Source organism: Melopsittacus undulatus, chromosome 12 (genome assembly GCF_012275295.1).
Source record: "Melopsittacus undulatus isolate bMelUnd1 chromosome 12, bMelUnd1.mat.Z, whole genome shotgun sequence".
In the NCBI taxonomy this organism is placed as follows: Eukaryota; Metazoa; Chordata; class Aves; order Psittaciformes; family Psittaculidae; genus Melopsittacus; species Melopsittacus undulatus.
The window spans coordinates 17441362-17459381 of NC_047538.1; the positions used below are offsets into that span (position 1 = coordinate 17441362).

The 18020-nt window shown below is 38.2% G+C and overlaps 1 protein-coding gene across 1 annotated transcript in view; it reads right to left on the reverse strand.

Moving 5' to 3' along the window:
• Positions 1-18020, reverse strand: part of ADGRD1 (adhesion G protein-coupled receptor D1) — a 143510-nt gene that overhangs the window by 29431 nt on the left and 96059 nt on the right. The window contains exons 19-21 of the mRNA XM_031047898.2: positions 12237-12390; positions 5194-5260; positions 4063-4129 (exon numbers count right to left, since the gene is read on the reverse strand). Coding sequence (XP_030903758.2) covers positions 4063-4129; positions 5194-5260; positions 12237-12390 — 288 coding nt within the window. The remainder of the gene's footprint in view (positions 1-4062; positions 4130-5193; positions 5261-12236; positions 12391-18020) is intronic.

Here is an 18020-nt window from a genome sequence, read left to right on the forward strand (position 1 = left end):
AGTTTCGGGCAATGGGACAAGGAATTATAACTGACTCTTCCAATCTGAGGTTTAACATAACTCGCTCATGGCGTGAGTTAATTTGATCCTTACTGTTACTGCAGTGGTTGCACACCACTGCTGCAAGCTGTTGCAGTTGCAGCCCATTGCTGGGCAGATCGGCAATTACTGGGTATTCTGCATTTCCAAACACAGCTACTTGATTAAAATAGATCAATGTTAAAAAGATTTTTGAAAAGACTGATTCCACTTTTAGCTATCCCTGAGCAATTCCAACTACAGATGGAATAGACTAAATTGAGTTATTTTAGACTTCTGTGTACATTATTTCATGTTAATGCATGTAGTATCACACCAGTCAGAGCTGAATAGCAGAGCAAAATTTCGAGGTTGGAAATACACAATAATTCATAAAATGTAACAGATCCCTGACTTCTCCTCTTTCCTAATATTAATCCTTAATTTTTAATTTCTTACAGTCTGTCCCCGTGTTCAAAAAATGTCACATGCTTTCCTGTTAAGAAATTTAATCTTAAAACAAAATGAATTTAAGTTTAAAACAGTGTAACTGAGGGACTTAGTAGCTGTGGTTTGTTTATTTGTGCTCAAATCCACCACAGCACTGAGCTATGTACTTGATTTCAATGACTCTAAGGAATCCTACCATCTCGGGGCCTTTAAACACTACAGGTCCAGTTCTGTCACCCTTTCCTGTGATGTCTAATAAGGGACATAAGTTGTCACTTTTCCATCAGTGGTCTTACATGCAGAGTTAGACTCTCAGCATACAGAAGTCGTCATAATTCTGCAGTGGTACATAAAGGTATGAATAAATACCAGGAGGAAGAGAACTTAATCAGGTATGATCAGCAGGTATAAGGGAGAGAATTTCTTTTATATATTGCATGCTCATAAGCAAGTACCAACTAAAGTCAGTGATGGCAAGCTCAGCCTGGGCCTCCAGTTCTTTGGAGTCCCATCTGAAAACAGTAGTTACAAATCCCCCACAGCATGAAACCCTTACAGTATGCTAATGAAAATCATTTAGCTCTATAAAAATGTTGTTTATCTGTAAGACTTGTAAAACACACCAGACAAATAACTATTTACAGAGAAAACAGCAGAAAGGACTTCTCACTACAGCCCAGTATCTTCCCCCACAATGGACCATTCACTGCCTGCAGCACACGCACTGTTCCCTGTACACAGATGCTTTCCACAGAATTTCCTTAATTCTGCCATATCTATGGAAGCAGACCAAGCCAGCAGATGGTTGATAACAAACAAAGCCTTCTGCCAGAGATGTAATGTCTTGTTCCAAACATTCAGGTGCTTTATCAAGTTTCTTTTTCCATTGAAGGCATGTCCGAGGCCAACACTGACTGAGCTTAGCTTGGTCTTCAAATTAATAGCAATAATTTTTTTGCATAAATGCCTTAAGAGAATGTAGAGGCTTGAGTGTTGTGTGTGAGAGAGTGATCTTTAAACCTTTAGATGCAGGTAGAAGCCAAAAGTCCTCCTCATAGAAGGAAATATTTCCTTCATCATATCCCTTGACTCAACACCCAAGGAAAGAGCACTTTGGGTATGGGAATCCATATAGGGCTGTGAGGTTCTGTGAATTACTCCCTAGAAAAGTATGTGTGAGTATTTTTTTCCCAGTTACACTCCTACCACATCATTCTGTTTGAAGGCTCCTTGATGTCTATATTGCCTGTGGCAGGACAAAAGTAGACTGTGTCTGCCTAGTCTCTAGGGAGTGGGAGTTGAAAAGAGCAGTCCCCCTGTTTTCTTCACAGCATAATCCTTTCTTCTTGGCAGAGAGAAACTGTGGATGGAAGTAGTCAAAACCTGCTTTTTGAGAAGCATTTTCAGAGCTAAACACTAGTTCATGCAACTAGTAGCTGATTTGTTATTTAAAGAGCGCAGGCACACACACAAAATAGTGTTTAGCTTCCTTATTTCCCTATAGGCACTAGCACATTTTTCAGCTCGCATATTCAATGCCCAGAGAGAATAATTTGTCAGCTAGCTTGCTGCTATTCTGGGCAGAGCTGGGATTACACTATTTAACAAATTGCTCTACATGGATCAACCTTGTGAGATCACTCTTTCTCCTTCTCAAAATATTTGTATCCCTACAAGAATATAGCTTGAACTGCACAAATGCTATATATCATAAGTGAGAGCCAGACAGGCAAACCCTTACTTTCACTGGCAAGCAGATACACATGCAAACTGTTGAAGGCTGTGCTCAGTCAGGTGAGTAATCCTTGCACTATCTGGCATATTGTGATTAATACTATCTTTGGAGAGAGCTGGGAAAGACCTGATTGTACTCACTGCATCTCATTTCCTCCCTTGCTGCTAAAGGATGGCCAGAAAGGGAGTGCTAATGTGAGAAGGAGGCATTTGAATATTAGGTTATTTTAATTGCTCTCCAGTCATCAATATCTAAATATCATTGAATACAAACTCACATACAGAAAGTGCAAGGTACAGGCCAACAGATTAAGTTTGTTGCAACAATGTCCAGAGCTGTTTAGCCAGCTCTAATCCAGTGATCAACATTTCTTATTTAAACACATGTTTTCACTTAGGTAAAAGAAACCTGCCCTTATTGTGCAGGGACTTTGAAGTGTTGTATTAATAATTTAATTAAAATGCTAACATGAGACAATTTCCATTATCATTATAGCAACTATGATTTTTTTCAGTACTCTTATTCAGCCTGGCTTTTCAGGGGCAGTATCTTGGGTGGAAGATGCTGGACTGGGCTGCATATAAAAGAGGCTGATTTCACTCTCTGCCAGGAAAAAGCCAGCCAAATAATTATAGAAATATGGGAAACACTAGCTCTCTATGGATAGCTCCCCTTTCTTCCTTTGGCTTCTGAGCACGATTTATGGGGTTTTTCCATGTAATAAAATTTGGGGAAATTTCTATGTGCTTCAATTGAAATCCTAGCTTTCTTAAGGAAATGCAAGGTACAATCAGTGGCTCCTCTTGATGCTCCTTCATGTAAGTAGTCAGGATCTGACCTTCCTCAAACACCACAGCAGGCACACTCTGGTCTAGATTTGGGCTCATATCTTTAAAATCTACACAAAGTCTTTTCCATGTTCGTACTGTCACTCTGACATTATAACCTGCAGCAAAAATCGTAGATGGCCTGATCAATTAAAGTATTGGAAATAGTGCTGAAGAGGAATAATCTCCCATTTAATCCCTGCAAACACCACTGGCTCCTTAGGTAATCACTGTGATTAGGCTAAAATTCACGTAATATAATGTGTGGACATAATTAAACTGCTGTAGAGCCTTCATGTATTAGCACTGGAGCCCTGAACCTGCACCCTCCCCTGGAAAGATGATGTTCATTATAGGTGGCAGAGGCATCTGTGGCAGCCACCTGACTCACCTTCACAGCCCTGCTTGCTCAGCAGGACAAACTGCTATACCTGACACTGAATTCAAAATCAGAGGGATAGTGCAAATTCCTAATCACTGTAATGAGACAAGTCTGGAGGAGGCTTGTTACCTCCCCCCGAGCTTTCCCCCAAGGTGACAACTCCTTTTTAACCGTTGTTTTAATCCATTCCTCCTAGCTGCCAACTGCTTGCAAACTGCTGATGAGCATCTCTACTAAGAGCACTCACAAAAGCTTCCAACACCAGGGAGGTGGAAGTGATCTTTCAACTTTTACTGGTATATAAGAAACACAAGTCACAGAGTTTGTTCTTTTGAGGAACTTTCAGAGAATTATTAAAAAGACCCATATTACCTGGTTCCACACAGTTATTAATGTCCCAGACAGGCCTGTTTCACAAGAGGGTTGTCACAGTATTTTAGGTTGTATTTTTGTCTGGGGATAGTGTGAGAATTAATATGTATATACCAATACACAACTGTAAACACCACAAAAAACTGTGTGAGGAACAAAGTAATTTTGGACCATTCATCTCTGCTATGTCACTGGCTTGGCATCAGACCTTCAGTAAGTTCTGCTGTAGGGCTGACACAGACATGGAATAAGGAAGCAGCAGCCACAGTTTTACCTACCAGGATTACGAACAACGCTGGTGCCACAAAAGCCCAGATTGCTCCATTCTCTAGTGAAAGCCAGCAGCTGCAGGGAAAAATCAGAATGATTTTAGATGGAACACATGGTCAATTAATTAGTAATGCTCTTAATTAAGAAAAAAAAAGCCTAAAAGAGCTTGCAAGAAGACTGATGATTTTAAAAGCAAGAAACATGACAGAGCATCAGTAAGAAGCTGCCTTTCCCTTCACAGAGAGAATCTGAGGCAGGATCTCACTTTGATTTGGATCTTGCAGAGTCAATGACAGCTATCTGCCCCAGCACGCCTTCAAATTGTGTTAGGGGCGGAAAGATGGGAAGAAGGGAAACATTTTATTTGCTATTTGCTGTTCCTGTACCCTGTATCACAGGCAGTCATTACAGTGCCACGAGCACTGTCACTTGTAGCAGGAGACAAACTGAAGCTCTCCCTGCCTTGCCTGGCTGGTGGTGAGGAAGAGGCTGGGAAACATGCTGTCAGCTTCACACGTCTTTCTTGCAGCAGTGATGACGCAAGCTAGTTTGCCACACACAAAATAACCCTTGCTCCAAATCTTTTGCTTATATTATGGTAGGAAAAAAACACCTGTGGTGGGTTTGGGTTTGCTTTTGGGTTGGTTTTTTTTTCAGATAAATTTGCCTTATTCTTCCCAAATTAGAAAGGAGCTTAACTAATTATCAAAATTTTAACACTATCCATTTTAGGTCTTCAGGTGTTTAACTGTAGTTTTCTTCAAAAGATTAAGTATCTTCAATCAAAGGTTACTGCCATCTTGTTAAAAGTCTTCTGGCCTGCACTTTCCTCTGTGCGGGGGGTAACAGGGTGCTCACGGTGGGAGATCTGACACCTCTGCATCAAGAGGGAAAAACAGGCAAAACATCTCAGGAGCTTTTGTGCATCATCTCAGCAGTGAAAAGCAAACCTGAGGTTTCTAGGTCTAAGAATAAGCCTATACAACACTTGTTCTTTGCCGGCTGCCTGACCGGTTCCTCAGCAGGATCTTGTAGAACTAGAACTGTACTTAACAGGGCCCTTGTTTAACTACAGGGTTTTCTCCCCATCAGATTTTTCATCCTTACTGCACCCAGAGTGAAGACATTTCCATACTCACTTGCCACTTTCTCCATAGCTGTCTAGGGACGCTGATGTAGAAATTACACAAATCACCAGTGGGCAGCCTGCAAAAAAAAGCAAAGTCAGGGGCAATATTAGTAACAAAAGTACATCTTCAGTGAACCCTGCAAGTTCAGTTAGATTTCATATGGATGACAGAGCAGCTCAGAGTAATTTTAGAATTAAGTCTAACTTGACATCTTCCTGCAGCTGTGTAATACAATATGTTTTAATCAATTAATGTCAGAAAAAATGACTTTTCAATAAAGCACTAGTTTAACAGTTAAAATGAATTACTGCTGATTTCATTGAGATTCATAGTCCTTTTTCTGCCTGTTTTTTTTGCTCAGGTAATTTCTGTCTCTTGCTATTCAAGCAGTGATATCCTGTAAGCAATAGCACACGTATTTTAGCCACTTTCCCCCAAATAAGTGCACCTTGCTCAAGAATTCAGAACTGTCTAGAAAACAGAGTTGAGTTTCTCCCATGGGTGCATGGCTAGCAGGCGGGAGGCCAGAAATTATGACATTTAGTTATCTAGAGCATCACATGCAGCAATGGGAGATGTTTATGAAAAGACAGAAGCAAATTCACATCCCACTCAGATGCCCAACCAAGACTTCCCTTAACAGAAATACGAAATAGCTCTACAAAATTTCAGTGTTTAAACTAGGCTGTATTTCCAGATGGGTTTTGACAGTTCCCATGTGCTGCAACCTTGGAGGTGGAGCAGTGCTTTACAGGATTACACCCCAATTACACAAAGGCAGACAGACAATTGCAGCCCTGCTGTTGGGGGGCTGCGTGCCTCTGGCCCCCAGCTCTGCGACAGTCTGTTGTGCCACTTCAGCACAGCTTCACTGGCCAGGAACTCAAGAGGAAGCGAGGTTTTTCTTGCCAACAGTTCTGATTATAGTAAAATCTTATCATTTTAAACATTAAATGATTGTCTGTTAATTCCTGTATGATTTAATAAAATGTGAAGTTTGGGCTTTTATCATCTTACGGAATTTAATACCCAGGTCCTAGAGACAGTATTATATATGATAGGTTAAGTTTCAGTTTTCTTTTGAATTCTTCAGGTTTTCTGCATGGCTTTTATAAAATTCTCTGACTAGCAATTTCTGCTTAATCTTACCAGTATCATTCTCACAAAATTCTGTAAATTGTTCCTGTACTGGCAGAACTATAATTTTTAGAGAAGTATTTTCATTCTTTAATGATTGTGTCTAGAAGCACCTTGTATTTATAAATAGGAAGGATACTCAGTAGTTTAGAAGCAACATCTACAGGCATTGCTTAGGTCTTAGACTCTGAAATCCATTCTGCAGATCAAGTTTAATATCTTCATGAACTTGATTCTGCTCTCCCATGCCTGTCCAAATCAGGAATAACCCCTTAGAAGTAATACTTATGTGAGACCTAAGCAAAGGCAAGATTTTAGTTTACAAGCTCATTTATCTATTTAAGAGAGGAAATTCCTACACATATCTGAACAAAATCAAGAACATTCAACAGAGCAATTAAGCACAGACATAAGCCTTTGTGCTGAAACTCAGTCTCCCATGGGTGTGAGAGCCACTTGAATGAAAGGTCCCATGGGTCTGTCTACATTCCCAATCACATCTTCGGTTGCCAGTTCTTGATTGGTGCTGCTTGACTTCTGGTTCAAGTTGTCTTCCCAGAGCAGGGAATTTGTCACACAAGCAAAAATACCTGTGTCCAACTAACTCTGCTTTGTACTTCCAGTCTGCCTGCTTTTTCCCTCAAGTCAGGTGCTGGCTATTCAAAGGATTTATCATGACATATCAATTTTAAGTGGCAGTGAAGAAGAAAATTAAATACAGAGTTCCTTTGGAAGATAATAAAACTTATGCAGATGAAATATAGAGCAGTCATCTGTAAAAAAAGAGCTGCTAATTCAGTGAGAGTAAAATGGTCTGCAGCCTATAGTGCAGTATTTGCCTTTTCTTTGCATTAACAAGATATTAATGGATAATGGCAATGGAGGAAGAACCAGGGTTTTGTAACAGTGAAATTGGAGTACTTTTCCTTTAAGGAACAACCATTTGATAAATTCCATAAAGGTTGAAAAAATATATTTAGCCTAAGGGGATCGTAATATTTGATCTGGACTAAGGAATTCATATGGATTATATATTACACACAAATGTAAGTGTGTTTGCTCAAACTTTTGTCAGTAATAATTATGTAAGAGCACTGAAGTTTAGTCTACACCCATAATAGGTAATGTTAAAGTGTTGTGCTGACACTGGTTATCATCCAAGGAACAGTTATGGTTATGGGATTTTACAGTACCTGAATGTTTTCTTGGTTAGCAGATGCTACAAACATGCTCACCAATCCTACCTCAAATCTCTAAATTTATGGTGCAACAGACCATGCTTTCCAGAACACAGATGAAAATGTTCTAGTACACCTTTCTGGCAGCTGATCTATGGCACTGCAGCCATAGAGCAATACAGCATCACATTTAAATGGGGTAAATCAACCCACGTGGAGCCACGTGATGCCACAGCTTGAGTTCTCCAGTTCTTCAGGCCAGCTAATTTAAAGCTGCCTCCCAAACTCTGCATCGAAGTACAGCCTGCAGAGCAGGCATAAACTCTTACTACCTGGCACAAGAAGCCCAATAACACAATCCTTGCTTAGACAAAATTCTCTGAGAACTCAGTCCAAATACATTCAGTAGGGTGAAGTCTAAACTGAATGTCAGCTGGTTCCTCTTATCAGCATTAAACGTCACATCTAAGCCATTTTCTTTATGTTTCTGAGGCACTAATGATAAATTAAAATGAAAATACCTGTAAATCTGAATGTTGTATTTTGTAAGCTTCTGCATCTTCTATACGCAGCAAAACCCCAGACAGGTCATAGGGACCATGTGGCAGACAATTTAAAGCAATTTTAGAACATTAATTCTAAAAGGCTAAATATGTAATTTATAGAGAAAGATTAAGCATTAGACACAAATGGAAGTATATTTCCTTCCAATACTGAAAAGATCTACTTTGCTTGATGGGGGAAAGTATACTCTCCAGTTTGTTTTGTGGTAGTTAATTTCCTATGATTTTCTTCTGCTGTGGTATGTTGTACCCGTGCAGAAGTCTGGGACTACAGCAAGCAACAGCAGATAAAGAAACATAGCTCCTTTTGACAGCTCAGAACAAACTCTTCATTCTGAGGCAGTCTCTATAGGAAAGGAGATTGTCTGAAATAGGAAAACATGTTAAGGCCAAAGTGCCACAGCAAATTCTCCAGTATCACAAACTCTTATCATCAGTATCCTACAGATGGGTGGGTGGGAAAAGTCTTGCTACAATAATCTGTGTGTATTATGCTGAATCACCAAGGCAACAAAGTATTTTTTTTCCCCTCAATCAATCTCAAGGTGGTTTTAAAGCTATGATATTATCACCTTCTTCAAATTGCTCTTCTTTTGAATTCTTGACAACTGCCGTCTTTGAGGTAATTTTAGCACCCTTGGGACTAAAGATAATAAACAGGAACTTCAATCAACTGTGCACATTTGCTATCCTGCCTCACTGATTACTGTTAAATTCATTTTACAGGAGTAGTATCTCTCCAAGGATCAGTGATACTCAGTGCAGAGTTCCTTGTCTTATCTCCTCTTATTGCCTCAAGTTTCAACTTGTCGTTAATACAGAGGATGGAAGCTTTTACACATGTACCTACCCCCAGTGCCTCTGCTTAAATAAGAATTATAAGCCTGGGATTTTAAGTTAAAGACTGGGATCTGCCATTATTCCAGGACCTGTGAGACTCCAAAAGTCAAATGCATTCATACTTCAACAAGCTAAGAATGAAGAAATGAGCTATCTGTTTTGACTAACAGGAAATGCAACATCCTTATCTTCAACTTTTTTCAACCATCTTGTCAGCTAAGCCAAAGTGTAAAAAAAACATCAATTTTTATTAGATACTGGAAAACACATATATCTATTATGGTCTCAGGACGATACAAGAATGCCCCACTTTCTTTTGACAGTTGTATTCAATGCAAATGTACCCTAATTTTAAGGCCAAACAAAATAATTTTAGGATAAATCATTTTTAGCCTTTTCCCCCAGCCTTGCAAGGCTTCTGTTTAGATGTGGGAACTTAGCAATAGATATAACTTCTCACTATTGTCCTTTAATCAAGTTCATGAAGGGACAGCCCAAACTACCCCACAGAAAATGAGCACACACTGCTGCTGAATGCAATACTGACACCTGACCTCTAATTAAACATCTAATTAAACTTTTATAACCATTTTCAGTGCCAGTATGCTAACAAAAGAGAAAGCTGGGAGCTGACAAACCTGGGTGCCCTTTTAAGCATTTAAGTAAGGAACAGTGCTGGGTGGATCCCTCTAAAACCATCATTGTTTAGCAACATCTGTTACCAACTGACGAGCATTAGACTTGCATACCAGCTAGTGAGCTATGGTGCTGTTGACTCAAAGTTGCCCTGATACTTGTCAAGAGATAAACAAGTTGGAATGCAGTTGCCTCCTTACATTACTTCAGTGATGGTTAGACACACTTGCAGCAATAACACAATGTCAGATACGATTAAGGAAATTCAACATTTTAATTCAAATGTAAATACTTGGAGCTATATGGAAAAAATAAAGCAATACAAACTGCTTTCCCAGTGACATAGTAGATTTTCTGGATTTCAGTAAAAATATTTTTCCTAGTCCTTGTAAGAATATTAATTAGAATGTACTTTCAAAAATTAAAATATTTGGAAAAAAAAGGTATTTTGCAAAGTTTACCCAGAGAAGTGTATTACTGTTACATGGATGATGTCTTCCACTATCTGTTCAAACAGTAGCTTTGCTACATTTCAGACACAGATCTTGTCACCAGGTTTCTTACACAATCTTTGCCAAGAGCAGCATTGCTACAACTGATACAGAAACTTCTGCTGCTGGTACCTCCTGTATTTTGCTCCATACATCTACTGTTCGGCCTAAGGCATTTTCCTCCAAAGCATTATTGAAAATACCACTGAAGAGACTTTTTAGTAATCACATTTAACATTCCATTGGGTTATGCACATACAAGCTATGTACACATTGTGTTAATTACTACTATTTGAGTGGTAGCAATCTTATTGCAATAAAAGGAAGCACTAGTACTGGTCATATCTCAGTCAGATGCCATGTTTATCCTTATGCCTTCTAAATCACTTTGTAGATTGCTTCCATTTTACAATAAATAAACCTTACACAAAATGCCAGGAAAAAAAGGGTAAAGGTGCATTGGAGCACATCTAAATCATTAATTTATTTTCATAAGGTAATTAATGACTGATTGAGTTAATTAAATCATCTGCTATACGCAAATACCCCAGTGAATTAAGTGCCAGTTCCTAATTATTTTATAAACTGCTGTGTCTTTTTACATAACATTTCTGAAGGAGAAAGAGTTCTCAGGGTCTTGTGAGAACATTTTCTTTAGCTTGATCCACTTGGATTTGTAATCTATGAGCTCTGGATTAAATAAATCCACAAGAAACCTCTATAACATCAGCAGGTTTATCTACATTTAGCACTCAATCTAAAAGAATCTACAAACCTCCAATGTCTTTAACCCTCTGCCTCTCTGGGTTCTCTTACTTTTAGGTCTGTGTGCATGCAACAGATGAGTTATTCCACTTAGCCTGGTTTGAGTAGTGGTTTTGGAGGAAAAAACGGAAAAAAAGAAGGGGGAGATATTTTACCCAAGTCCACTGAAAACTCAGCCAAACAGCTTTCAACTGCTTTCAGCACCTGAAGTTTTAAGATGCATATTGTTGGCATGCAAACTGGCCATTCCTTAAGAGCAACCAAGGTAAAGACACATGTATGTGATACTCCTGAACTTGTCACAGAGAAACAATGAGGGCAAAGAAGAAAGTTTCTCAGTGTAGCAGATATGTTCATCAGAGGAATGTATCAAATTGCCCTTAGACAGAACTTCCAAGAAAGAGATTTCAAATCCAAAGAGGAATGTTGTACAGAATAAAAATGTCATATTAAAAAACAGGACAAGTAGGCAGCTGTTGAAATATATGTGTATGAACATATATGTATGTGTGTATATATTTATTTATCTAAAAAAGTGAACAGCATTAGTGTCACTCAGATCTGCATGGTGCCAGTTGGTACTGAATTGACTACTTTTGCTATGACTGCAGTAGGTCTGTATTACTGGTATAATTGGGTTTTATTCATCTTCAAAATGAATTTGTGGGGAGAAAGATAATGCATGGTTTAACATAGTTTGAAATTATCTGTAATTACATAGATACTCCTTTGCTATCTTTTCACATCTCTCCTTTTGACTCACATGTATGAGGTTTTCTTCTAAAATGTGGGGTTTGTCAAGCATCACTGCTGTACTTCCAGGACAGTAACAGCAAGCTGACTTCCATGGGTTGTGAAGAGTTTGGAACAAAATACTCAGTTTTGACTCCTCAGGAAGTAAACAGGTTATGCTTTCGTTACTGCATTAAAAAATCTGTGAATTGATATCTGTGAGATTCCTGTGTCATAGTGCTACTTTTTTATTCTTAACCATAACACCGAGGCTCTGTGCAGCTTTTTTCATCTGATGATTTCAAGGCACAAAACAACCTATGAAGTCTTATGATACCCCTGTGCTACTGTGCTGATTTTTTATGTATGATTTGCAGAGTACTACAATAAGCCAGTGTGGTGAGTGAGAACCAAAAAATGAACATACCAGTGCAGTGAGACCTCCCTCCCACACTCCTGCTATTGATTTAGTAATTAAGGATCTGATCTGGCCTAGTGAGGTCATGGAATTTACTGCAGTGGAATTAGGTTTAGAGGCTATATACTTTAAAGTCTGATTATAGTCAGAAAAATTATGCATTTTCTTATCCAACAGACCTACTCTCAATAAGGCTGACTATGGTCATAAGATGACAATTTTATCCATGCTTCTGAATATAATCTTGTCCTACTGTGAGAAGACTTAAACCAAGCAGCTACTAAATGCTTACCCCATCCAATTCCATAATAATATAAATGCTTGCTCTCTTCTGACCCGAATACTTTGATCACCATACTGTAAAGATGAAATCCTTCCACCAGCATCCATGCAAAAGCACTCAGGAAGAAAAAATGAAGGAGAATGGCCAAGATCTTGCAAGGCACCTAAATTAAGAACAAAAATTAGTATGTTACTTCTTTGTAATGCAGTCACTTTTTTTTCTATATAAATTTACATGCTAAATGTTAAATCTCTGGAGTAGAACAGGCTTAAAAACAAAGCACTTGAGCTCTAGAGTATTTTCAGGTTGCTTCACAGTAACACATCCTTAAACAAACACAGTAACACACCTTTAAACCAAAAAAACAAATGACACAAACCACCCCAAAACCATTGCCAACCATGATATGGAAATCCAAACTGGTTGTTATTTATAATAGTACAAGCAAAACTCCTGCTATAGTCTACAAAAAAAAAAAAAAAGAATTCAAAACTGAAGGGTCAACATCCTGTAGTAAATACAGGAAAGTAGAAAAGTCAAGTAGGGGTACAAAGATTGTCCTCTACCTTGTTCTCTGCTCTGTGGTGGTAGAAACCCCAGCATAGTTCATGCCTCATTTTCTACAAAGAACTGTAGAAAGTTAATAAATCAGTTAAGCTTGGGCAAAACATGGATATTTTAAAATGAGGTACCATGTTGAACTTGCTGTTTAGTTACACCTTGCCATGTGGCTTTCCTACTTGGCTGTTGTTTACATCAAGCATAAGGTAACACATAAATTAGATCTCATTGTATTCCACTGTCTGCCTGTCGTGGTTAGAAAGTCTGTAAAAGTGTCATATGTTTTTCCATCAGCAATATTAATATAGACATTTCAAGAAATGCTAGCAAGCTTTCATTGGCTCTTGAGCCCTAATTGCTCCAGAGTAGGTATCTAGTTTGCCCCCCTGTTTGAATCCCCATTTTCTCAGTCTCATGTACCAGCTGTATATGAAGTCATATTTGGCAAGAATACATCTAATGATTAAGACAAAGAACTCAGTTTTCAGATCATTTAAATACTCCTTGATTGTCCTTTATTTACTATGTGCTATCAAGGTTCTGGAAATAGGAGCTAATAGAAAAGTTAAAGCAACAGAATAATACCACCTAGAAAGTGAGCCCACCTTGTGTAAACTAGACCATTTCAATTTAAACTGTAACATATGTTTTGAAGTGCCCCAAAAGAGAAGAATGCCATGACTAAGGCAATGCAGCAAGAAGTAAAAACATCCTCTTGAGTCCTTTTTACACCCACCTCAGTGCTTACTGTGGGCTACAGATAATGCAGTCTGGGCTTAAAACCTGGCTTTTTCGCAAGTTGCTCTGCAAAGAGACCTTTTTTCTCTAAGTCTCCTATCAGCCTACTTGACAAGAACAAGAAAAAATAATCCTTTCTTCTTCCCCACTCCTCACGTATTCACACAGCACACTCTCCTTTCCCTAATTGCTTTTCGAGGATGTCTCACCACAAGTGGTTTTGCTCATAGTGCAGTAATTGAACAGATGTGAGTGCCAACGATCTTACCACAAGATAACCTTGTTTGGTTTGTTTTCAGTTAAGGCACATTTTAAACATGCTCTTGGAACAAGTCCCAGCTATATGTGGTTCGCATCTTGAAGCATACTGATGACGGTCATTCTGCTTGGTGGTTGTAACATCCCTTCTGTGACACCTACAGAATTTCAGAGGGGTTGCTTGCATGCTGCCCATGCAAACGGGAAGACCTTTTTCCCCCCCTCCAGGGTTTTCCCCTTCCTTGTCATGTCACAGTCAGGTATCCAGGCAGATGCAGTCTGTGTGCTGAGGAAGCATTACCAGTATGAACCACTTTGCTGTCCTTCTGCTACACTGCTCTTCAGATGTTAATCATGAGTTCCCTTTGTTGCTTTAGCTTAGCTGCTGTGTGCTGGCATTCTATTCTTTTTTGTTGCTGATTTGGGATTTTGTATACTAATGAAAATTAAAATGTTGGGACTTGCTCGTCTAACTAAAATTAAAGCTTTCCCATACCTTCCCACTGGTAGTCAGCTAGTTTTGTGCTAGTGCAAGGACATTCTAATGCAAATCCACTGTGACTAAATGTATTAAAAAGCAGTAAGTTTGGTTTTAATTCATGTAAGTGAGATCTGTAAGTGTTGTAGTATTTCGCAGTGTTTGGTGACATATAACTAAACCAGATTTGCTTATTGACAAAAACTGTAAAAACCTTTCCTGTTAATTTTATAAGGCTCTGAAATCCATTTTAATGCCTTTTGATTTCTACTAGAAGATTAGTCCATGAAAATATAAATGCAACATAAAGCTGACTTACAAGCTAGTTCTGTCAAATAGATACTACTTTTTTAGGTAGCCAAACAATAGGAACTGCAGAACAGCAGAAAAATAAAACACTGTGAAGTAGCTGGAGACTGTCCTATAAATGATTTTGTATAATAGAGATTTGCAGATTTTTTTTACAGAAGATCCATAGCAAAGGTGCTACTCGTTCTGTAGTTGCACCTTAATTACTTTAAAGATATTCTTAGATGACAGGATTGCCTTCTTGAAAAAGGCATTGAAAAGCTGAGATTTTACATATTACAAATACACAGAGCTCCCTTGCTATGTCATATAATGCACACTAATTTTAGCAGACTGCCTGTAAAAAGACAGTTCTCATTACTGTTACTCTTACAGCTGACTACTACTGAGTCTGTGGAAATAGAAAAATCAGTCCAGCCAGCAGCAAGGCACATCATGTTATAGCTGCCAAGAAAGCAAAGCAGACTCTCAGAAAACCCTCTCAGAAAATAGGAGTCACTTGTTTAGTGAGGACGGTGTTAAAACAGATAGGTACATTTGCATACGTTCAACTTCTAATAGTGTTCTCAAGTGGCAATCTTACTGCATTATACAGAGCCCTTCTGAAAATGCCCTTCCCTGCAATCTATATGCTGCTTAGACACACAGTCTTGAATTTATGCATGTACATATATCATAAACAAAAGTAGCTCATTTCATCTCCCGATTTTGAAGTAGTTTAAGCAATGCAATGCAGGAGTACTGAGTGAGAAACAGCTCAAAACACTGATGCAGAACTTCAAACAGTGGACACATTTTCTAGTTGTGCTGGAAAAACACAATGATGCCTAACACATTCTACCTGAATGTCCATTTTTCTATGTCTAAATAATACTTTACTTTCTTCCACAAACATGCACTCAGGTCTTTGGAAGGTTTTATTAGCCTGAAGAAATGTTGATCATTAATTATTTTAAGAAATGGACACCTCTGTTTAGCATTCTGTTAAAAACAGTAGACTGTAATTTATAGCAGAGAGTAACTAGGCCGCAAAACCTTCTGAAGAAAGAAATCCATCTGATGCTGAAAGTCTAAGGGAAGTCGTAAGACTGGCACATGGACAGCAAATATATCTTAGGGACTTGTCAGCATAGGAAGAAAATGCTTTGTGTGAAGAGACTTGCTTTTTCTAGTAAAAAGATACCTTAGTTTTAGGAATAATTGCCTTCCTGGAATATACCATGATCATTTAAGACTACTGGGTTAGCACTACTAATGTTAGGTATCAAGGACCAGCTTTCAAAAATAAAAAGGATTTGAATGTATTATAAGGACAAAATTCCTATTTGTGTCCATAAGAGTTTTGTGGTTAAAAATTACTTCTACTCTACAGCAGGAAAATTGCTGCAATATAAATTCTGAGTTATTAAATAATACATTTGAAATTACCAGCAGAATACTGTATACCATATCTGGAATAAAAAACTAAATAACCCTAGAGATGGAGATGGGAGACAATGGAGCATCTAAAGGCCGTGATGCAAGAAAGTGATGCCAGTTCAGGGCCTGTTTCCACAGTGCTGTTCCCTATTTCATTGTATCTCCTCACACAAACTGGTACCACGTGTCCTTTTCTCAAGCAAGGGCACTTATAAACAGTTTAGCACTAGATACACTAGAAGTCTTTTTGGCAGAAGCACAATACTAACAAATTTATACCTTCTAGTGTAAATACAGCCTCCCTATTTTTGTAAAATACCATTTAGCAGTCCAATTAAAGCAGCATTTAAAGGTATTAAAACTGATGCCAGAACTAGTGAGAACAGAGCATGCAGAAGGTAAGGACATGAGACTAATAAAAGGATGAATCACAAGATCCCTGATCCCAAGAGATTAAAACAATAAAAATAAAAGTGCAGCAGACAGTATGTAGATCATGCTTTTCAGCTTTAAGATCTTTACAGTATTGTGCCCTACAATTACTTCTGTTACAGAGGAGAGAGGGCTGAAATACCCATGGAGTCTGTTTCTGAAGTGTTTCACTTAGTACACCATTTTTATAACCCCTTGGGTCCAAGTTTTCTGTAGATAAGTGTTTCACTTCAGAAAGCCTGTGCTATAAAACAAGTCTTGCTTTCTGGGTGCTGCTGTTTGCAATTTAACTTTCAATTTAATTTTACTTTCAATTTAAGTAAGTCTTGAATAGGTTTAAGATAAATTAAAATATGCACCTATTAAACTGTAACTTCAATGTATGTGAGCATTCCACTAGCTTAACTAAACAAGCAGGACATCTCTGTGTGGACAAGGCGTATGATAAATGTAAGTGGACACTGGGACATGTCTCTGGGGAACATGGGCTCCACCTACCTCCAACTAGTATTTCACAGATTTGAAAAGACTGGAGGTGATGCAGGCCCTGAAAAAGTGTAAAGGGGCTTTTACATGTTATCTGAAGTGACTCGGATGAAAAAAGAAAAACTGAGAATAAAACACCCTGTTATGCTGAGTGAATGTTTTCTTGCCCTCAAGTCTATGTACTTTCTAAAGAGATTTAGCTTTATACTTGGAGAGGATTATTTTAATGTCTGGTTTCCATTGTCATCAGTTTCAAGTAGTATCTTTTGCTGCTCTCTATTGTCTCCATTTCATTTACATATAAACCATTACCTGTCATTTTCTCCCTTGCACATGATCTTACTCATTCAGGGCCTACCTGAATGTTAAACAGCAAAAAAGCATGAACTTAGTTCTACAAAGTGCTTCATGTAAAAATAGCCTATGTAAAACCAGACATTACTGTTATTTGTAAACGTAACAGAAGCTCAAGGGATCCCATCTGAGCTGAAAATAAATTTAAGTACTTGTTGTACTGGCAAAATGAAGAGTGTGCAAGCCTCATTTATAGTACTGATAATAAAAAGAATCAAAAATTAGTAGAAACTGCTCACTGCTTGTGAAAAGTCAGATGGAGCAATAGCTGGTCACCAAAGGAGCCAGGTTTTGATCCTCACAAAAACCAAGCACCCTGGAAGATTATTTTAAAAACCAGTTTTCCTTCTTCTTTTTTTGCAGGTGGGATTTTCCATCAACAGACCTTATGTTACTTTAACATTTTTTAAACATAACAGTGGAAACAAACTGGATTTACTAGTATGTAATACTGTTAACATGGTGTATTTGTCTTAATCTAACCCAGCTGGTTGAGATGCCAGTTTTAATGGTACTCTGAATAAGGAATTCCCACCTGATCCATAAAATCAATCTGCATTTCAAGTTCTGATATATGTGATCTATACATGCATAGTGTTTCAGTACCACATAAGCAACAGCAAGGTATTTGTCATTTGTTCAAATGGTTGCCTTAGATGCCAGGAGAAGCATACACATGTTTTACAGTACTAAGGATCTCAGATTAAACTCTTACATGGAAGTAATGCTGTGGCTAATTAAGCAGTAGTTTCTATTAC